General features: G+C 42.1%; 1 protein-coding gene across 2 annotated transcripts in view; it reads left to right on the top strand.

Annotated features, from left to right (window-relative positions):
* The window catches only part of MPPED2 (metallophosphoesterase domain containing 2), a 171,917-nt gene extending 166,385 nt beyond the window's left edge, over positions 1-5,532 (top strand). For both annotated transcript variants that reach the window (XM_024764573.1, XM_024764574.1), the window contains exons 6-7: positions 1,374-1,487; positions 4,099-5,532. In XM_024764573.1, coding sequence (XP_024620341.1) covers positions 1,374-1,487; positions 4,099-4,217 — 233 coding nt within the window. In that variant the 3' untranslated portion in view covers positions 4,218-5,532. The remainder of the gene's footprint in view (positions 1-1,373; positions 1,488-4,098) is intronic.
* The last annotated feature ends 7,848 nt before the right edge of the window (positions 5,533-13,380 follow it).

The following is a 13,380-nucleotide window of genomic DNA, read 5'->3' as shown; positions in this document are numbered from 1 at the left end:
GGGGTGGGCGTGGGGATTGGCCTTGAATTCTCTCCTGCTAAGGGAGCCATGGCACTTCACTATTATGGTACAAGCCATGGGACTTCACTATTATGGTACAAGCAAGACACTTTCTTAGGTGATTGCACGTGAAATGAGATGTTTTCCCTCTTCAAGAAAAACACATCCATGAGGGAATATGCCAATCACTGTGGATTAGAGAATTTTCCTTCTAATTAACCAAGTTTTAAAATCCCTGATTGGATTTTTATAGGGTCCCTACTTGTATCTGGTGTTTTTCCCATATTTTCTGGCCGCTCACCAGCCAACACATCTTCACAGAGATTCTAAACTTTCATTTTTACCGTTTGCCAAACAAAGTGGAATAAGCTGGCCTGTCCCTTTCTGCCTGATCATTTCTGAAGAGTAGAAATCAACTAATGGAACTATGGAATGGGTTCCCACTGATTATGATTTAGCCTTTTGTCCTATCTGCTTTCTTTCTACCCCATCCCACTGAGGTGATTGGATTCCATTCCGGGCCATAATCATTCAGATAGCTGACTTTTGCTATAATTGATGTCAGTTTTTATGGATTTTTTTGCATTAGACTTAGAACGAAGTGGCTTTTGCATAAAGATAGTCAATCAGCCCCAGCTTGCTGCATCCACCACAGGGTCACCGTGGTTGCACTATTGTTAAAGAGGAGACTGGAGGAGGAACTTGGCATTCCCAAGCTTGGGTCATCAGGAACCAAGGGTTAAGAGTTGATGTGTCTAAAGAGAATAAGGTGGGACTTCCCTGGCGGCACAGTGGTTAAGACTCCACGCTTCCACTGCAGGGGGTGCGGGTTCGAGTCCTGGTCGGGGACGTAAGATCCCGCATGCCACGTGGCTCAGCCAAAAATTTAAAAAAGAAAATAAAGAGAGCAAGGTATCTTGTGGCCAGTTTACAGGAAGCCCTTGCTAGCCCTTCTTCTTTGAACCATCTTGAAGTAGACTGCTATAAGAGAGATACAATAAAAAAGAGAGAGAACGTAACTGAATTGAGAGAAAAGAGAGCTTATGGGACTACAGGGAATAAATGTCATTGGGCCCATGAAGGGTTGAAACCCAGGGCTGAATAAATCAAATCCCTCACAGAAAAAAAAAATGTTAATTAACAGGAAGAAAAAAAAAAAAAAGAAACCAAAAAGAAAGAAAAAATATTCAAGAACCTAAAGAAGACAAAGTGATGAGTGAAAAGTTCCTTAAAAGCCATTGTGAGCGTTAATGGAGAGGCTAGGATTACAGATCATGTAATAAACCTTCTGTGAGTTATGGCTTCCTGAAAGTCTAAATGAAACCTTACCTGGAGACAGAAAATTAAGAGTATTGATTGCATTTTACTCTTAGGTTTTCGAGACTGGGTTCCAAAGGAACTTCAGAGAGTGGGCTGCGTGGAGCTTTTAAACACAGTCCAGAGGCGAGTCCGGCCCAAACTCCATGTGTTTGGTGGAATCCATGAAGGTAAGACCGGGAGAAAGGAGTTCACAACATGTTGAGTCATTATCCGTGATCTCATTCACAGTGGGGACCTTAGTTACACCAGGAGTAATTGGCGTGGTGGTTTCCAAACTCTTTTTCCCAGCAGAACACTTTCATGAGATGAAATCTTAGGAGAAACACATATATAAAGCTGAGAAGTGTTTTGTGTGGAGCTGCTCTCTTTTAAGCAGATGGAGAGTAAGAAACCACCTTTTGGAAAACCCAGCACTAACCCCAGACAATTTCTGGAATCTCAGGGCTCCAGTGAAGAATGTTTGATAACCACCGCTTGTAGAGAAGCCCTGAGGGAATAAAGGGCAGATTTTCTCTTTAAGAGCATCAGAAGAAATGGCCTGGATTTAGACTAAATAACTTCTATGTCTTCTTCTACCTAAATATTGTGTTTCATACGGAATACACACAAAGACCCAGGAAGACAAGACTGTCTAAAAAATAACTTTGGATGTGCAATGAAAGATACAGAAGTGAAGTGACAGAACCCACACATTTGCAGGCAGACATTTCCTTACTAATCTCAGAAAACCATTTCAGACTCCTCAGAAATTATCAGTGCTATAAGCTCGGGCTGAGGTTAAACAGCATAATTAAATCTCCCCTAGGTGGGAACGGGTCCAGTGGCTGTTTTCTGCTTTCTCAGGTCATCTAGAATCAAGTTCACAGAACCGGAAGGCCTCACGGGAACCTTCAGGACTCTAGTTTTGTCTCTCCGGACTTTTTCAAACCAGGAGTAACTGGGCCTTGGGACAGACCCGAGGCCTCTTTCAGCAGGCCTTAGGTTTTCTGGCCGTACCGGCCTCTCCTGGTTACAGACATTTGTGTGCAGTGGGTGCATGTATGTAGGCAGCCTCCATATTCACTCCAGCCCCTGCTTACAAGGCTGTTCTCTGGAGTTATTTATGAACCTGCAACAGGTGAAGAGTTTAGGCCTGACCCAGCAAAAAGTAAAGTTTGCTTTTCAAAGCCCTCAATCCAGTGGCTTCCTGGCTAGGCAGGTAATAAACAGCATATTGAAAATCATTCTGCAGAGGCCAGAGAAAGTCCATCTTGCTCCAAGTCAGCCATGAGCTGAGTGGATGGAAAGCAGTGGCAGCGGGGGGCGGCTCCCCAAGAGTGGATGTCATCCTGCCCTGACTTTAAGCCATACTCCCTGAAAAGGAGCGCACTTCTCTAAGGCCTGATAAAGGCTGAGGGGAGGGAATAGGATGCGAGATGGTGTCTAAATAGCATTTCTGGGGAGCAGTTATCAGGTTTGAATTCCTGCATCGTGCCTATAAGTTTTCATTTCATCTTTTTTTTTTTTAAATCATTAATTAGCTTTAAACTAGCCAGACAATTGGGGAATTCCACTGAAGTCCCAAAATAATAAACTTGCTTAAAAGAGAGGAGATCATATTCAAATAAACTTTGTCTTGCTTTTATTCGCTTAAGACAGCTGAAGAGGGCAGAGAGAGGGCAAATACCAACCTCTTGATGGAGAGAGATAACAAGACTTTATGACCCCGGAACTAAACAGTGCACATTTGAAATGCTTCTTTTCCTTTCTTAAGAAATTTTTCCATTGACCCTCATTAAGCTCTCCACAGGCTTACTTGGAGAAATTTTAGCAAATGGAAGAAAAAAATCTTATCAGTTATTTCTATAAGTCCTGATAATTTTCTTTTTTCACAGACGTATTTTTCTGTGCCTTAAGAGCCTGATACCAGCATAGAATTACAAACTTCATTGCAGAGGCTGTAAGACAAAATAAGGTATCCAGGGAAATGTGCACATTTGCAAACCTGCTAGAAATTTCAACATGTTAAAACTTATAAAAGGAATATACGTACCAAAGACCCAGAGAAACTTTCTTAGCTTTTTTCCAATAGGTCACAAGAGGTTTATACTGCCTATGGGAAGTGTTTTTGCTTGATCCAGTGTCCAGGTAAGCGTAGGAAGCAGTGTCCTATGGTGTCCAGATCACTTGGACATTTGATTACCTGATTCTTTTGGATGGAATGGAACTCAGCATTAAAGCCACACAATTCAAGTAAGATAAGGTCACTTATTGTTAACTTTCATTGAGGCAGTTTAGAGCTTATTTTATAGGTAAGGAAGCTAAGCATTGACCTCTCCCAACTCCCAATGCAATACTCTTTCCCTTCTCACCTGTCCTGAAGCCCATTTGAGGTTTGGATGATGGATGTGTTTGCCTCTGAGGGGTTTCTTATGTTACTCATCCTCTTCCCTGGAACTCGATAGTTAATACAAGGGCTTTGAAATGAAAATCATATTTTAAAAAGAGGAAAAGCTGTTTTTTCTTTATTTTCACTAGTAAAGAAATCACAGCCTCTCCCCAACAAATCTAGCGTTGAAATAAAGAAAAAAGAATCACTTTTCTTTGAAGTAGAGGATTCTCCCTTTAAAGAAAGTAAAATTGGGAGGCAGCTTCTGAAAGCTGTAATATCTGGGGGACGCTCTACTGAATTTCATCTCACTGCCCACTGGCAAGGACTTTTTGTTTTCCTTGTCTGATGGCCCTGCATTGAATCGCTGTCATTTGTATATTTTACAGTGTGACACTCTATCTCCACAGGTTACGGCATTATGACCGACGGTTACACAACGTACATCAATGCCTCAACGTGTACAGTCAGCTTTCAACCGACCAACCCTCCAATTATATTTGACCTTCCAAACCCACAGGGTTCCTGAACCTGCAAATGCCCAATTGGAATGTGAGGAAAGGTCTAAAAACTGCCATTTTTCTAATTATAAACTTACATTCTCTTCCTTGTTTATTTCCAGATCATGTGAGTTCTTTTTGTAAATTGCTGGAACACAAATGATGCTAGAGGTTGTGCTTCTTCTTTATTTTTATTTTTTTTAAATGGGGCATCCATTTGGAATCAAAGGAGCGTTGTGAATTTGTAAAATGACTTCTGTTTTCTCAAAGGCCACGCCATTGTAAGTTGTTAGTGTTCGCCAAAGGACAGCCAAGCTTTCTTTTGAAAAGGTGACAAAAGTCTTATTTTAATATGCTTTAAGCTGGAAAAAAAAAAAAAAGACAAAAAAAAAAAAATAAAAGAAACAGGTAGGCAGTGTTTTAAAAACCACCCAGATTTGCACAACTGTTTAAGAGTATTGTCTGAAGTATTTTATTTTTTGACGTTTTGTTGTTGTTGTTGTTTTTCTTGGGAATGCTTCTTTTTTGCAGACGTGGCCCGGATTTAGAACAATCTTTTCAACAAAAGTAGGCGTGGAAAAGACTTCTCTTCAACACTGTCACTATAAAGAAAGAGCTGTGTCGAGGGAAGAAAACGGCCCTCTTTTCGAGGATGGCTTAGCTAGTGAGATCCACATTGTGATTATACAAGGATTCATTGTATGTTTGTTTCTTTTAAATTATTTTAGCTTTAAAAATAAGGAAATGGAATCTGTCAAGAGCAGGTATTTCATGCAGTAAAAAAAAAAGAAAAAAGAGCGTGCAGACTCCTTTTCAATATGGGTTTATATATATAAATATTTTTTGTGTATTATGACTAAGTTAGGAGTTTAATATTGCCAAGGACAGTACAACTGTAAAGGGGTGCTTGAAGCAGGGCATCAGAAGTCCGAAGGAGCTGACACATTTTCTCAGAACTCAAGGTCTTAAAGAGCTTGAGTTACTTCTAGGTACAGTCACAGGCGTGTATAGATTTAAATGGATGCAATGGAAGCTGACTAAAATAAGGCTTAGTTGTCCTTTATATTTAAATACCCTGAATTGTCTTCTTACTTCCTTCTCCCTACCCCACCCCCCATTTTGCACTGTGTGTCGATGCAATCTGCGCTAGCACAAAATATTGTCGCTAATAGTCATTTCTGTTTTCCCATTGTAAATGCTGTTGAGCTTTATTCTATTTTATGTTATCTTGTTAATGAAATTTAGGAAAGCAGTTGTTTCTTTAAATTTATTGTGATATTCTATATCTAGCGGCCTTTATATGCAAATAAAATTGCAAGATTTTTAAATCCGTGCTGTTTGGAGGGTTGGCTGGTTGGGAGGATGACGGTTTAGTGCTGGGGAAGGAGGGATTTATTCATATGCAACATCAGCACTCCCTTTCAGTGGAATCAGAATAAGTGACATTTTTTTTCTGATTTTCAATAAATTTTTATTACCCGCCATTCACGGGCTGGCAGGTAGATCGATAAGACACTCAGTGTACTCTTTCCTTCCATCACGCTGTCATCTCTCTGGCTGTAGATTTCGGAGACTGAAGATTTCATCTTTGGCCATAGTAATTTCAGAGGGACCGTGTATTGGAGGCTGAAGATGCTATTGTGGACGTGTGTGTGGTCGTGAGAGGGTAAACCAGTGGGTCACGGAGTAACCCCTGCAACATTCCCTTATATCCCTAGGAGCAGTCACCATCTCCCTGTCACTGTTTTTTTTAATGATGTCCCCAGCTCGAATGCTGTGGCAGCCAGGAGGCGGCAGAGGGTGGGGTGGAAAAAACCCTGTTCTGTCTTTTTTATTTTCTCTGGAAGAGCCATTTCTAAGCAGCATCATCTTGAATCTGCAGTCTCTCCTCCCCCCGGAAGTCTTCGTTCCAGTGTCTGCTCGATTGCCTTCTGACACATCTTCCTTCCTTCCTACCCATGGTGAATCCTTTGGTGTAATTCCTGCAAAGAATTCTTGATTTCAGTACCAGTAGAGTACAGAGAATGTTCTAGGACAGAATTCCAGCTCAGACTCATACTTTTAATACTCATTAAGTGTCTTGGGTGGCCACCCAGAGCTGGAGGTGGTCCATGACCATAGTTGCTGAGATATGCCATAGGAGATGAACCATGCTCCCTTGACCTGACACATCAGCAGAAGACGGTCGTAACTTCAGGCTCATTCGCAGGGAGCTGGACTGAGAGTTGACTGAATGGAAATTTCATCTGGTTACTGTACAGGGAGTTAGGCTCAGACTTCTGGAAAAACAGGCTTTCCAGAGACAGGTGGGTGATCATGATGACATGTGTGTGTGCACAGCCCTTGAGAGCACATGTGGACCCAAACTAATTGCTAAGCACTTACTAAAATTGCTTTCCATTGTGTAGGAGCAGGAAGCAACCCAGTCTGCTAAATCTACGGGGTGGACTGGCTCAGACAGCGCTTCCTTTGGCCGGTCCAGGTTCGCCAATCCATATGTGTAAACTGCTTTCAGGATGACTGTCCCAAGGAAATATCGGAAATAGCTCTTAGACACCAGGCGCTCTCTATCCTTCTGTCACCAGTGACTCTAATGAGTGGGTCTCATATTTTGTTTCTAATCCTCACAAAATCCTGGGAAAGGTCACATAAGCCCCACTTTTTAGATCAGAAACCGAGGCTCCAAAAGTTAAATAACTTTCCCTAGGAAAATGGAAGGTTCAGAATCATTCCCTAGGAAAATGGAAGGTCTGTCTGACTCCATAGCCCATGCTCTTTTCATCACCCTGCTTCTGGGACAGAAAAGTTGATGCCCTCCAAGAGCTGATAGAAGACTGATGCAGGCCTGGAGGTACTTCCCATCCCTCACCTAGGGGCCTGCTGGAGCACACTGCCTGGGGCTTTATGACTGCATCAAGTCGAAGCCCATTCTCTCTGCTTGAAGCACAGCACAGCGCGGTGCCGAAGAGCACAGAGCCTAGATAGAGACCAGTGTGCCTGTCCAGGTCCTGGCTCCATCTCGAACTGGCACTGATGCCTTTGGCTGGGTACTTACCCTTCCTGTAAAATGGGGGTGATGATGATGATGGAGTTGTTGTAAGTTGAAGTTGTAAGTCAGTTGTTGAAGTTGTTGTAAGTCTCACTCTCAAGAGCATTATTTCCGAGAAAGCGTGCTTGTTTGCATTCCTTGGAGACTCACAAATCTCTCTTTATAAGAATATGAAGGACGCCAAGGGCATTTGCGAGAGGCAGATAAGGGAGACTGACTTTTCAGTTTGGGTATCATAGTTTGCAAAATCCCATCTAATCTCAGAAGAGGAAGGGGTCTGTACTCTTTCAAGTCTCATTAAACGGTAACCATGGATCTCAGCCTGGCTTGCCCTTTGGGTCTTTACATTTCATCTCACCATCTTTTTCAAGCTCAATTAGTGATTTTTTTTCCTCTACATTTTCTCCCCAGGCCCTTTTGTCTTATAAAGAAGTTGAGGGGTTGCTGAAATCTCCTTAAGAGGCAGGTCACTGTTATTCTGACAGGTGGCCAGCATTAAGCCTGCCTCCATCTCCATCACTTAAGTAAATAAATACTGTGACCCAGGTCTTAAGTAGTGAGAAACAGAAGCCGGGAGGACTGAGGATTTGTCAATTGCAGATGAAACACTTGCTGGGCCCTGGATAATGTCCCCCTCCCCCAACCCTTATCCAGCAAGGATGTGCTGCTTGGGCAGAGTTAGCATCCACATATTATTCTGGTTTTCCAGTGTCTTCCCATGCCCTAGTCCCACTTTCCTAAAAGCTTTAAGGTACTTTTTGTTTAATTATTAAACCAACGCAACTTAAGAGAGTAAGTGAATTTTCAGAATTCGGCTGCAACCTGAGGCATTTGGAAACACTGCCGGGCGTGAGGCAGGAGGTCACGGGATGTGGGGACAGTTCCTGAACGGTACAGTCTTAGTGGGTGGTTTCACAGAAAGCTCTAGGTCCACTTCTGGATGTCAGCTTCTTAATACAAAATGTTTTTTCTCCTACTTTGGAGTGAAGAAGCAGGATTGCTGCATGTCTGTCCACTCTCTAGTATGACTCTTCCAGAAGTTTAAAGCTACTTTCCTTTCCTTTTCAAAATGTCATCTCTACCTTTCTGCTCCTATCCTGCCTTTCCATGGAAGAGAAAACCACACTGATTCAAAAGCCTCTCTGAGAAGCCTCCCTCCTCCCTGGTGCCCATGGTGTCAGTCTCTGCAGCTTATGAGAAGTTCAGAGGGTCAGTGGCACCACCATGGTTACACAGCAACTCAAAGAGATAGCCCCACATTGGCATTTGGACTCTCAATTTTGAACATGAACTGCTTTTTCAGCTTGACATTCAGGAATAATAGAAGATGGGGCGATCAGTTTGCCAGACATAATATGATTTTGTAGCAGAGAACAAGCTGCCTATATGGGGCTTATTAAACCAGATTAGTTGAAAAAAAAAACTCAGACACTGACCTCCAAGGGTTCCCATGAGGGTTCACTTTCTTTCACTTCAAGCAGTCCACCTCCTCCGATGGGCAGCCAGTTCCTCCGATGGGCAGCTAGTTCCTCCTCCTGCAAAAGAGACGGGTACATGCTTGCTGCCTTTGCTACCTCTGAACTTTGACAGCTCTTTGTCATGCATTTTGACATGCATGTCTAGTCTGGAAGACGTTGGGAGCTGGTAAGAGGCCCCAACTTTGGCATCAGTCATGCTTGTTTTCAAATCCCAGCTATGCCATTTACCATCTGGGTAGCCTTGGATGTGCTACTTTACTTCTCTCAGCCTCGTGCTCCACGCCCGTGTAATGGGAATACTTCCTACCTGACAATGGATTTGTCAGAGTTGATATAACATCAGTAGGGTCCTGAGCCCGGTGAGCTATTATAAAAAAATGGAAGATTTTATTTTGCTGCCCATCATACTTTCTTAAAAAGAAAAGCAGAAAGACACATTTAGCTTATTTTTCTCTGTTAGTCAGAGCCCTTTCCAAGAGAAAGTGAATTCCTTGAACTGAACTGAGTCAGGGTAAAGGAGCTGCAGACGCAAGCCGTACATAAATCAAGCTCTTTAAATTCCTGTCTCTCTCTCTCTGAGCTACCCGACAAAACATTTGTGGTAGGTTCTTCTCGACTCCTTTCCTTCCTGAATTAGGGATGCCTTACAAGACAAAAATGTTGAGGTAAAAGGCCTTTCATATCTGAGAGCATCTATATCTGGGTAATGGTGAGAGAGAAAAATGCATTTCCATTAGGAAGCATGGCCACAGTGGTACTAAAAGCACAGGTAGACTAAACACACGAAGCGGAGAGCCCGCGCCCATCAATCAGCTTTGATTTTTATGAAGCCACAGTTACCATGAGGTGCATCCAAATGCTTTCCGAGCCCGCTTACCAAGGGAAAGGGCTTGTGGTTTCGTAGCCCGTTTCTGCCCCGACCTTAGCGGCTGACCTTGGGCATAGGCTGAGCTTTACAGTAGGAGCTCCTGAAATAGCAAATGACTTGGAACCCAAACGCGCCATGCTTGGGTTCACCAACATGCCCTCGCACGTAGCGGCAATAATGCTTCGGTAACAACTTAATCCTTAAAGGGACTCATATTTCCTAGAAGCCTTCACTGAGCTCCCTTATCCTTACCCAGAACACAGCCCCACCCTTGATACCGTCACAGCTCCTCACCTGCCACCCCCACCACGCACACACATACTTCTACCTGCGCCTGCGTTCTGATTGCTGCCTGTCTGCCTGTGAGCTTCCTGCGGTCAGTGACCAGGTCTTCTGTCTCTGCATTCCCAGCATTTAGTTCCAAAGAAATGCTTTCTTAATAAATTAATCAGGGTTTAGCAGAAAATAGCCAGGTCTATGAGAAAGATAGGAGAAATTAATCACAGATGAAATCAACAAATATTGACTGAACGCTGTAAGCCTAGTGATGTACTAGAAAGCTTCATTTGTAAGACCCAGTTCTTGCCGTGAAAAGTCCTTATAATTTGGTCCAAAAAGCAAGATATTGACACATGAAGTTAAATAGAAATAAGAGATTTAATTAATAATTCAAGACAGCAATAAAAGAAAGTGAGAGCCTGTGATACACAGGTTTCTCCAGTTATGTGAGTGACCATCGTTATGGGGAAGTGCTCACTGGGGGTATAAGTCTCAGACATCCACAGGCAGCTACCCTAGGAAAGGGAGTCTGAGTGATAATGATAATGTCAATCCCATGCAGCTTCATTCCTGGAGGAGAATAAAAGGTCTGGCCAGTGGCAATTCCGAGTGGGTCACGTAGCTGGTTTGTTTTCTTAATTTACTCTGTGAAATGGTTTTCTCTAATGGCATGCCATTGACAAAATGCACCCTAATGTCTTCATCCATCACCTCCAAATGCTTTTGCATGCATCGGTTGTTGACTTGTTTTCTCCTGTTCAGCACATAAATGAAAGGAATGATTTATCCAAGGCCACCAGTTACTCTTATGTGGAATCTGAAATAGCTCCCTGGAGAAATACTGCCCTAGCAGGTGTTTCTTTATGCTGCTCTGAGCTTGTATGGAAGGGTGATTTTGGCCTGGGCTGCACTGATACCTCCTGACCAGTGTCTCCTGGAGAGCTGGTCCGGGGGTCCACTGCGGTTTATAACTCTCGGATATAAGAGCTTGTATTCCTGTGGGTGTGACCATTAGGGTTGGGTTCTGGGGGGTGGAAACTAGGGCTTGGCGATTGATGCTGTGTGTAGGCATTTGAACAAATAATGAGATTCCCCTATGAGCTGTCTTGAACTCATATTCACCAGGAAGAAAAAAGGTATTACATGCATGAATGCACTTCCCTTCCTTCTTTTAATTTGTCCTACTTCCTTGAACTTTGCTCCCCAGGCTGGAGACATCTGGCCCTTAAACCTTCAGAGTTTTGCACATCATTGGAGCAGAAATGGAAGATAAACAGGAACATCAAGATAATTCTTATCAGACCTGAACAGACATTTCTCCAAAGAAGACATACAAATTACCAACAGACACGTGAAAAAATGTTCAACATCACTAATCATCAGAGAAATGCAAATCAAAACCGCAATGAGACATCACCTCACCCCTGTCAGAATGGCCATCATCAAAAACACAACAAAAAATAAGTGTTAAGAGGGTGTGGAGAAAAGGGAACCCTTGTGCACTGTTGGTGGGGATGTAAATGAGTTTGGCCACAACATAAAACAGTAGGGAGGTTCCTCAAAAAATTAAAAATCGAAGTACCATACAAGCTAGAAATTCTACCTCTGGGTATTGACCAGAAAAAAAATTACTAATCTGAAAATATATCTGCACCTCCATGTTCATAGCAGCACTATTTACAATAGCCAAGATATGGAAGTAACCTAAATGTCCACTGATAGATGAATGGATAAAAAAGATGTCATATATATATATGTGTGTGTGTGTGTGTGTGTATTCCATTATATATATAATAAAATATTACTCAACCATAAAAAAGAATAAACTATTGCCATTTGTGACAATATGAATGGGCCTAGAGGGTATTAGATTAAGTGAAATAAGTCAGAGAAAGTCAAATGCTATGAGATTTCACTTATATGGGGAATCTAAAAAACAAAGCAGGGCTTCCCTGGTGGTGCAGTGGTTGAGAGTCCTGCCGATGCAGGGGACGCGGGTTTGTGCCCCAGTCCGGGAAGATCCCACATGCCGCGGAGCGGCTGGGCCCGTGAGCCATGGCCGCTGAGCCTGCGCGTCCGCAACGGGAGAGGCCGCAACAGTGAGAGGCCCGCGTACCGCAAAAAAAAAAAACAAAAACAAAAAAAAACAAAGCAAATGAACAAACATAACAGAAACAGACTTACAGAGAGCAAACTGGCAGTTGCTAGAAGGGAGGGAAGTGGAGGGTTAGGTGAAATAAGTGAAGGGGATTAAGGATGGCAAACTTTTAGTTATAAGTCACAGGGATATAATATGCAGGGTAAGGAATATAGTTAATAATACTATGATAATTTTGTATGGTGACAGATGGTTACTAAGCTTATCACAGTGATCATTTCATAATGTATTTAAATGTGGAATCACTATGTTGTACACCTGAAACTAACCTAATAATGTATGTCAACTATACTTCAATTAATTAATGTTTTTTACAAAAGATCGTTTTTATCTGCCGAAGTTTCCTGGAGAGAAGGCAGAGAATGGCATTCTCTAAACAAGATCTGGTACTGACCCAAACACCACAAAGTTTCTGTCTCATTGAATGATGGTGATCGTAAAGACTAAAAGTTTGAAGCATCAAATAGTACAGAGATCCTGGAACGTTAAACACAGTACTCCTATCTGCAACATTAACAAATTGGGGCAAGATTTGACATAGCATGTTTGCCGTCTTCGTTCGTATCTCAAAATGTTGGAAAATGTAACTTGGAGTGTTTCTTTCACCAAGAAAATTTGTTGAAATCAATTTTATGGAAATAAGAAAAATAGTGATACTCATCACAATTTGTTTCTGCCTTACAGGAGAAAGAGAAAGACTATAATACCTCAACAATACTATGTCCTGTATATAACAAATTAACCCTGTTCCTTGACTGGCTATATTTCTGGTACAAATGGAATTGAAACAAGGTGTACAGAAGGATAAGAATTTTCCTTACATTGTTTTCTAAAGGTCTGAAAAACCAAAATAAAAAATTTGGAGCTAATCATAAGAACATTGGGAGTAGTGGGAAAAATCTGTTGCTTTCACATCTTATAAACGGAAGCTGTGTGTTCTGAGAAATGTCAGAAACTGTGTTAGATTGGCATTGTATTTCTCTTGCATTTGTATTGAATAGGTCATCTTCCCAAAGAAAGATGAGGTCTATGGGTGCAGCATTCAGGGATAACAATAAAATATACTTGAGTTCAGAGATTATACAGAGAAATGTACTCAATAAAGATAAAGTGGGGGTGAGGGAATGAGAAGAAGAAGCAGAGAAAGCAAGAGGTCTAAGTCCAAAATTAAATGAACTTTTGGATTTCCCAGGCCAATAGGTGTGACTTGTATATGTCTTTTGATCACTTTCTCTAAACTATGAATTGATGGATTTATCTTCTCTAATGTTAGGACACCTGGTTGTTTCATTCATATGAGGTCTGCTGGTTTTATAGGGGACCAGGAGAGCTGGACCCCTCATCACAGCCTATATGTGAT

The sequence above is a fragment of the Neophocaena asiaeorientalis genome, unplaced genomic scaffold (assembly GCF_003031525.2).
Source record: "Neophocaena asiaeorientalis asiaeorientalis breed wild unplaced genomic scaffold, Neophocaena_asiaeorientalis_V1.1 scaffold230, whole genome shotgun sequence".
Taxonomy (NCBI): Eukaryota; Metazoa; Chordata; class Mammalia; order Artiodactyla; family Phocoenidae; genus Neophocaena; species Neophocaena asiaeorientalis.
This window is presented reverse-complemented; position numbering and strand designations above follow the sequence as displayed.